Source organism: Arachis hypogaea, chromosome 20 (assembly GCF_003086295.3).
Source record: "Arachis hypogaea cultivar Tifrunner chromosome 20, arahy.Tifrunner.gnm2.J5K5, whole genome shotgun sequence".
NCBI lineage: Eukaryota > Viridiplantae > Streptophyta > Magnoliopsida > Fabales > Fabaceae > Arachis > Arachis hypogaea.
In genome coordinates, this window is record NC_092055.1 from 9,126,456 (window position 1) to 9,136,074 (window position 9,619).

Consider the following 9,619-nt stretch of genomic DNA (forward strand, 5'->3'; position numbering starts at 1 on the left):
AGAACCAATTCCGACCATCACCCTCTTCTTATCAAATGTAAAAAGGAAAGAAACGGTAGTTATACTAGACCTTTCAGATTTGAAGCCATGTGCGAGTTACATCCGGATTTCCAAAACTGCCTAAGAACAAGTTGGAACAAAGAAAAATCTCTACTGACAGTTATTAGAGAACTTAAAAAAGACCTATTGAAGTGGAATAAGAAAATATTCGGAAATATTTTCAAAGCTAAAAGAAGACTTTTCGACAGGATTACGGGCATACAAAGAAACAACACGTACGGAATAAATCCTTATCTAGACAAATTGGAGCAAGATTTGAACAAAGAACTGAATAAAATTCTAGATAAGGAAGAGACCTTTTGGATGCAAAAATCAAGACAAGAATGGATAGTACAAAGAGATAGGAATACAAGATATTACAACACCAAAACCATCATCAGAAGGGGAAAAAACATAATTCAAAAGCTTCAAAACAAAGAGAAAAAATAGATCGAAGAAGAAGAAGAGCTAAAAGCACATGTCCTCAAACACTTCCAAGACCTATACCAAGAACAGGTAAATATTATTCCAATTGACAATTATCAAGTTCAATGCCTAATTTCAGTACCTCTGATTGTAGGAAACTCATAGCTATGCCTACGGAAATGGAGATAAAAAGAGCTATTTTCAGCATCAGATTGCTCAAGGCACCAGGAAGTGACGGACTTCTGTCTGTCATCTACAAAAATAACTGGAAGATAATGAAAGGGAAGTTGTGCAATTTCATCTACAACTGCTGGACCGAACCAAAACAGATAAAACAAAGCAACACCACCCTCTTGACGCTTGTCCCTAAGCTCAACAACTCTGAGTTAATAAGTCAATTCAGACCTATTGCTCTTTGCAATGTGTGCTACAAAGTTATAACTAAGATCCTGGTTAATAGAATAAAGTCTCACCTTAATGACAGAATTGCAGCTCATCAATCTAGTTTTGTCCTGGAAAAAAAAATCAAAGATAACATTATGATTGCTAAGGAGATGATGCACACCATGAGAAGAATGAAAGGAAAAAATAATTTATGGCCATTAAAATTGATTTTGAGAAGGCATATGACAGGATAAATTGGAACTTCATGATGAGAAGACTTCAAAAATTTAATTTCCCAAGCCACCTAGTCAATTTGATTATGAACTGTGTCCAAACACTTTCTTACCGTGTGATTTGAAATGGTAATAGAACGGAAGAGTTTGTGCCTAAAAGAGGACTGAGACAGGAAGACCCCATCTCTCCCTACCTGTTTGTCATCAGCATAAACAAACTTTTCCACCTCATAAAAGACCGTGTTCAAAGAGGTTTATGGAAGCCAATTAGAGTGGAAAGGGAAGGATCTGACATATCCCACCTTATGTTTGCGGATGACCTTCTCTTATTTGCTGAAGCAACAATGGATCAGATTAAGGAAGTGACAGGGGTGATTGAAACCTTTTGCAAAGCATCTTGACTGAAGATCAATATAGATAAATATGCCATTATTTTTTCTAAAAAAACTAATATGGACATTTGGGATGAAATCACTAAATATTTGGGTTTTAAAGAACAAAGGAACTTAGGCCATTACCTGGGGGCTATGATCACTAGCAACAGAAAAGGGAAAGAAAACTTCAAAGACATACTAGAGAAAGTCCATAACAAATTGAAAGGGTGGAAGAGTAAGTTCTTATCACTTGCGGGAAGACTTACACTAGTTCAATCGATGTTAAGGCCATCTCTCAATTTCAGCATGCAACACGAAAGAGTACCAAGAGAAACTTATTTAGAGGTGAAAAAATTGCAGAGAAGCTTCACATGGGGAGATGAACCAGATAAAAAAAAATACATCTCATAAGTTGGAAGACCCTTTGTCAACCAAAATATTTAGGAGGACTAGGATTCAGAAGTCTCAACACTATGAATGATGCTTTTCTACTAAAAATCATTTGGCAAGCTACGGAGAATCTGAAAGCATTGTGGGTTCAAGTACTTTCTAATAAGTATTGCAAAGGAAATAGGTTGAACAATCTTATGCAAGAAAAACGAAGAGATTCACCCTTTTGGAGAGAAATTATAAAGCTATGGTCTACGTTTTTAAATTGTTCTATTCACTATATTGAAAATAGATTATCTACACTTTTTTGGAAGTGAAATTGGTTAAAGAATAAATAGATTCTCGTAAAAAAAGCGTTAAATCTAGATATTATGAATGTTGAAAGTCTAGTGTGGGAATGGACCAAGCAAAATGGCAAATAGAACATAGACAGAATTAATCAGAACTTGCCTCCTAAGATTGTGTTGGAAATTATATGCAAACCACCACTTCAGGCAAAAAATGAGGATGATAGAAGAGGAGGAGATTGTCACAAGATGGAAATTTTTCTATTAACTCCTACAAAGAACTTAGAAAGTGGTCAAGTGAGGAGAAAACTGTTTGGAAACAACTCTGGAGTTGGAAAGGACCACAAAGAGCGAAAATATTCTTGTGGACGGTCATGCACAAGAAATTGATGACAAATAAGAGAAGAGTTAGGACTTTTGAAGGAGCAAGGCATTGTACGCTATGTAATGGAGGACAAGAAGACATCTTTCATGTGCTAAGAAATTGCCCGAAAGCTTCAACAATTTTGGTGAACCTAGTTAAAACAGACGAAATCCCTAATTTCTTTCAATTGGAATGGGATAATTGGATAGAAACAAATCTTCAACAGCAACTGGAGAAAGAGGAAGAGTTAGATTGGAGGAATGTGTTTATCACAGTTTGTTGGAGAATTTGGTAATAGAGGAACAAAAAATTCATGAACAACAGTATACAAGACCGATGCAACCATATGCAGAAATTAATAAACAAGCCAAGAAAATTAAAGGCGCGCTTGAGAAAGCTTACCTCATCGGGTAGAGAAGAGGAAGAATTGAGAGGAACGTTCGATGGAACCCCCTACCGGCAGGATGGATCAAATTGAACTCTGACGGAACAGTTCAGGGCAACACAAAAACTACCAGTTGTGGAGAAATTCTACGGAATAAGGAGAGGCGCTGGATAGCGGGCTTCTCTCACAAAATCAGAGTCGGAACAGCTTTCATGGCGGAATTCTGCGGTGTGAAGAAGACATTAGAGTTAGCTTGGACAATGGGTTTTTGAAAAATAATGGTAGAGATAGATACTAGAGCAGTGATAAAGCTTCTCAACAAGGGAGAAAGTTTGGCCTCCCACCCTAATGTTGTGGTTAGAGAGATATACGAATTAAAAAGAAAAAAAATGGAATATTCATTTTGTTTAGATATATAGAGAAGGTAATATGTATTGCAGATTACCTGGCAAAAAAGAGTTTAATAATCGAAGCTAATTTTATTTTTTGGGATATACCTCCCCCTAATCTTGGGAGGATTATTAGTGATGATAAAAGAGGGGTTACCTTATCCCATTTAATTTGTATCTAGGTTTTCTTTTGAACGTTTTAACTCCGTTTCATTACAAAAAAAAAAACATGGTTAGCGAATTTCTTTCTAGATCTTTTGTAAAACTTCGATCCCAAAAGGGATATTAAATTAGTATTCAGTGTCTACAAAACTACAAACCAAGAGATCACAACAATTCATGCTCAAAAAAACTAAAATATAAACGAATACAAAGAAATACTCTAACACAACATCTCAAATATCACAAAAGCAAAAATTCCTAACTAAACACACCAGACACTAACACAATTTCAGAAAAAAGACAATACAAGACTTATACCATATTTTTTTCATATTGAACTTCTTTCTTCTGATTCCTATTGCTGTGTCACTCTCTTCCTTCTTCTGGTCCTTATAATTATACTCAGATCTTCGATCTCATTTTTTTCACTCAAGTCCTATCTAATGTAATTTACAAGAGCCTCATCATCGTTATAAGACAAATTAAGTTGCGATCCTATTCTCCATATTTTAGTAGTTTTACTTCAGGACTCATCATCTTTACTTACAGTTGGAACCTCTCCCTCAAAGTCTGTCTACTTCTCTTCTTACTAGTTTTTTCTCTGAATTTATGTTTAGCTCTTCTTCCTCCTTTTGTATCCTTCTTTCTCTTTTGATTCCACTTCTAGTTTGATCATTTTTTTACCATTTCTCATTTCTTATTTTATGTTTTAACTTTTTTATCTTTTGATCTTGCTAAAAAGAATCTTGTTTCTCTTTCATGTTACACTTCCTCACACTTCTCAGCTTCACTTGAATTGGTCTCTTATTTTTAAAACTTGGCTAAGGTAAGCTTTTCTTGATAATGTCTTCAAAATCTTATAGAATTAAAGGACCCGAGACCAATTCGTTTTCTATTTCATCACGAGTCTCCTTGCAATTAAAATCATTTATCATTGTCGTATCCTTAAAAATTTTATGTTAAAACTCTAATTGATTTTTTCGAACAAGGTAGACGAAGGAAGCAACACGCTAGCCACATGTTGCATCACTAGTCAATCACACGGAACATGCAACCTACGTGTTGGCTATACGCAGTCTACATGCTATTATGGCGCAACCTATGAAAATGGTTAATCCTGAACTTGCGAATTGCATTATTCATCCGTCACATTCACATACAATTCCATCTCTTTATTTTATTTTGACGAAAAACACCAAAATTTTTTTCATATTAAAAAAATGAGCCGACAAAGGGATAACACAAAAAAAATTAACTCCTTTTAATGATTAATGTTTTGGTAATTTATCCATTAAATGTGATATTGAGTTCGTAATTTAATAGTTAGTTTTCTATATATACTTGATTGAACTTCAAGTGCTGTATTTTATCCATCTCCTTTCTTAAAACCGTTTTAGAATTAATTCTTTGTAAAAAAAATAAAAAATAATGACAATAGAATATGAGTAGTAAATCAAATTTAAACTCTTGTTATATGGAACAAGTATAATAATCCTTGAGAGAAAATTTGACAGCTGAAAAGATTAAAAAAAAGTTTTTAAAGTATATACCAGAGATGAGCTGGATCCATTCAGATTCCCAACCAATAAGAAAAATATATGAAAATAACCCAGTTGTTATAAGATTCCAAAATGGTAAGCTGTTATCAAACTGTCACATACACCAAATAAAAATGAAAGCAAAACCAAAAAGAGTAGAACAGAAAATTTGTTAAAGAAAACTTAATTTATTAGATTCCAATTTTCATGTACATACAAGAAATTTGAATAACTTTGCCAGCATAAAAAGTGGATGTGCTAGCAGCTAACTCTTATATATTTATATATATATAATAATTATATGATATTATATTAACATGTACCTTTACCCAAGGTCTTCTTAACTTTGGTCTTGAACAGTAAAATATACAAATTTTCCATTGAGAAATAAAGAAAACAACCCGTTGCATGCGTCACGAAAGAACCAAAGCTTGAACCTACAATGCAATGCCACACCGGACCATAAGCTTTGTCAAATTCCTGCACATGAACCAACACACCATAAAATAATGTAATGTTATTAAAAATAAAATATTGAAAACAAATTAAATCACTATATTTCATAAATCTTGCTGACCAAATATTTATCAATAAAATATAAAAATTCAGTGCACATGGCTGGGGTGAGAGTTGAGCCTGAGAATCCATATTAGGGAAATATAATAAATTAGATGAGATTAGATTATCAATTTTAATTTTCTTATTATATGAGAAAATAAAGAAAATGTAAAATTTTAGCTAGAGTTGTAGGGGCTATAGGAGTTTAACACATGGGGTGTTGGAGAATTTTGTGATTAATAAGATTTGATCTTCATAATGAGAAGAAAGGAGTAATTAATTAAGCAAATAGGGTTAGCATTTGGACGGTGAAGATTGAAAGAGATCCAATCAGAAAATGACAATAGTGTATGTATGTTATTAGCTAGATGTGTGATCTCCTTTATGATTGGACCACAATCTCATCAATTATTCACTCAAGAGAAAATGTCAACACATGCATGCGTCGTTTAGTCACCTTTCATTCCACAATTCTCAATCATCCAAGAAGCAAAATTCCAAAAACAAACACCAACCGAATAATAATCTTTACTACTTTTAATACCTTTGCAACACAATCTTCTATAGTTCTATAACATCTATCTTTTTTGGTTTATTCACAAAACTTTAAATTGCAAATAAAGCTTATCTAACTTCAATTTCAACACATCTAACTAAAAACTAGATAGATATTTTGATACATACGAACTAACTATATTATATTATTATTATTTTTTTCATTCTTTAATAATTATTTTTTAATCTTAACCATTCAAGTAACTGTTTTATACGATTCTTATAAACGATGACATGTTCATCTATGAGGGATCTAAGTAGACATTAAATGAACTTCTTAAATCAATTACTTGAATAATTAGAGATCGATTAAATTTTTAAATTTTTAAAAGATGTTTTGTGAAAATGACATTTACTTTTATATTAGAGACCAAGAATATAAGAATATTCATGACATATTCTATAGTGTAAAGTACTAAGATGAGAGGAGTGGTCAAAGTTCAAAGTAACAGAGAAAGTATTGAAGACGATGATAGGAAAAACAGTAAAGTTAATATATACCTTCTTAATGTTATGAGCAATGTGTTTAGAACTAAACTGTTCCAAGCTATCAAAGGTTCTTCTAGCAGAACGAAAAGCATGCAGTTGCATGAAACTTGGCATGTCAGAAACCAAAACCTTAACCTGAAGATATGCTGCCACTGATGACAATGTCTCAATCTGTGACACTGATTTTCTTCCTTCATCAACAACAACCTTTTCTACTCCTCCAAAATCTCCCTCAATCTGAGACACTGATTTTCTTCTCTCCTCAAATATCACTCCTTTGGATACTGATTTTCTTCCCTCTACAAATCCTTCTCCTCCTCCTCCTCCTCCTAACTCCAAGCATGATGTTGAATTTCTGGCTTCCACAAACCCACCTTCTTCAATAACAATCTTTTCAGCATTTGAAGAATTTCGAGTTCTGGTAAGCCTTTGCAACCAACTTCTAGATGAATTGGATTTCTTGCCTTGATTATCCTCATCTTTCTTTCTCTGATGATGATTTCCTGTTATTCCAGCTTTATAAATGTACAAGAACCCTCTCTTTTGGTTACTAGCCATTATTCCAATTATTCCCCTCTCAACAAAGACTACTCAATGGAATTGGTATTATAAGGAAGACCAATAATTAATATAATATAATGTTTTATTAGTTAGGAAAGAAGATGACAAATGACATGCAAATTTATGTATATATAAATGAATTAATTAAAGGCAGAGGCATGTGTGATGTGTATGTGGGTGTGAGCAAGGAATAGATATGTATAAATGAGATAATGCCTAATGTGGATGTGGGACTAATCATTAGTTTCTGGGGCACATTTGTCCCCCATTGATCTGCTTCTAGACATGCAACATCCATGGACCCCTACCCTTGCCAACACCTCTTTGTTGGGTTACCCTATAAAAAGGTCACTATCTACCTAGGATGTGATATTTTATTTTATTAGCTTCAACAATTTTCCATCTTTATAAATAACCATATAAACCCTTCAAACTTATTCTTATGGTAATTTCAGATTTTTTATACATATAGAGTTGTAGTCAACAGATGAGTTCATTTCGTTTTGGTTTTTCCTCTGTCTTAACATGGCAGGCCAAGTTGGATTCAGCCACTCCTATAATTAATTAAATTGTCGTGTATATATTATACATAAGATGCAACTAACCTGCCAAAAGATACAAATAATAAGTGAACAATTTTTCGATTGACATGAATTATTACAAGCTGTTTGCCCAATTCTAATCAACAATCATCCATAAAGAATCAAGATTGTTCAAACAAAAAAAGAAAAAAAATTATAAGTGTTAGTAACAACTTATGGGCCAATGAAATATATATAGATCTACTAGCTAGGGTAGCTCTTTAAAATATAATAAGAGAGCATTATTATTATGTGGACATCATGAATTTATAATTATAATATATGCAGCGGAATAATTTTGTGGTGTACGATATGTCTTAATAATGGCATAGTGATTTAATTTGAACGGCCAGAAGAAGGCATAGAAATTGATTACGTACCTTCCGTTTTGTTGATTGCGCAGAGTATATTTTAAGGTGTAAGGGGGGTTACCCCCACAACTGAACATTTTTGTTTGGTTGTTTACAATATCTTCAAGTTCAACAGATAAAGAATTAATATGTTATAGATTTAAATTCTATTTAAAGGTGTGTTGTTACTCAATGAATTATTGTATACACGATACTAAATTTAAATCCTTTATACTTATTTAAATGAGGGAATGAACTGATCACTTAACTAAAATCTAAAATAAATGGCCCACAACTGACACTGTTCTGTGTAGTGTGGACCTTCTATGGGATTTTGCTGGATTCATGAACCTTTTTAAGATAAGCAACTTTTTTCCGGGTGGAAACAATTTTTTTTTCCTTTAGAACTCGTTCGTGATGATGTACTTTACAAAATCTTTTTAGTCAAATTTCTAGTCGGGGTAAACTGGTGAATTCAAATTAGTTCAAAAGTTTTATTCGAGAATACTTTGATACGTGTGGCTAGAGTTAGATTATTGAAAAGAGAGCAATTGAGATAAAGACGTCTAAAGAGTATTTTTTTAAAGATATTTTTTAGTAATTAAAATTTAACACATGTAATTAATTAAATCGTATTATTTTTGTCAAAATTAGGTCAGATAAATTAATTTGACTAAAAAAATTGTGAATTAAATCTTGAACCGGTCTAAATTAATATTATTTTTTTATAAAAAATAACTATAATACCTTTATTATAAAAAATAACTAAAATATTTCTATATATATATATATTTAAAAAAAAACTCTAAATCCTAATCTTATAACGATATAAGAGTAAAGGGCTAGAATTTAAGATTCTCATAATTAATATATATAATAAGAGTATTTTAGTCATTTTCTATAATAAGGGTATTGTAGTCATTTGCTATAAAAAATAATATTAATTTAAATCAGTTTAAGATTTGATTCATTATTTTTTTGGTCAAATTAATTTATCTAACCTAATTTTAACAAAAATAATACGATTTAATCAATTATATGTATTAAATTTTAATTACTAAAAATTATTTTAAAAAAATATTTTAAATATCTTTATCTAAATAATTTTCTATTAAAAATTATTCAGAATATATCCGAAAAAAATATTTATAGACATATAGGACATAATTTTTAAAATATTTTTTAATTCGACGGCCAAAAATTAATATAGAATATTAAAAGGATACAAGATGTATAAGATGTTTAAAATCTCCTCTAGAAGACAAAATTTTTTAATATAACAGTAGAGAATGGTATTCATCTTAGAAGATAAAATTTGGTTTATTGAGACATAGGAGATACCTTATTATATAAATACTAGAGGCTCGATGTCAAGCCACTCTTCTATTGTTGTTAATTTATATAACAATTTTAATTTATATTAACTAATATTTTTAGCAAGCAGTCGAATATTTTTAGTTTAATAGTCTAAGTCTAATATCATATTTTTTACTAATAATGTTAAATATTATTAGCTAATTATTATTATTCAAAAATAATAAATTGTGCTATTCA

General features: G+C 31.5%; 1 protein-coding gene across 1 annotated transcript; it reads right to left on the reverse strand.

Moving 5' to 3' along the window:
- Positions 1–314: 314 nt before the first annotated feature.
- LOC112785242 (uncharacterized) lies at positions 315–7,131 on the reverse strand. The gene is made up of 4 exons (XM_025828697.3): positions 6,586–7,131; positions 5,295–5,451; positions 2,900–3,105; positions 315–977 (listed from the first exon to the last, which is right to left on the reverse strand). The coding sequence occupies exons 1-3, from the start codon at positions 7,129–7,131 to the stop codon at positions 3,029–3,031; spliced, it is 780 nt and encodes a 259-aa protein (XP_025684482.2). The 3' UTR covers positions 315–977; positions 2,900–3,028.
- Positions 7,132–9,619: the final 2,488 nt, after the last annotated feature.

Excerpts from the sequence above, each read along its gene's own strand:
- LOC112785242 (XM_025828697.3), bottom strand. The coding sequence starts at position 7,131 with ATGGCTAGTAACCAAAAGAGAGGGTTCTTGTACATTTATAAAGCTGGA. Across the intron at positions 5,452-6,585 it reads TTGCTCATAACATTAAGAAG|GAATTTGACAAAGCTTATGG; the intron begins GTATATATTAAC and ends GTTCATGTGCAG. Across the intron at positions 3,106-5,294 it reads TAAGAAGACCTTGGGTAAAG|AATTCCGCCATGAAAGCTGT; the intron begins GTACATGTTAAT and ends TTCACACCGCAG.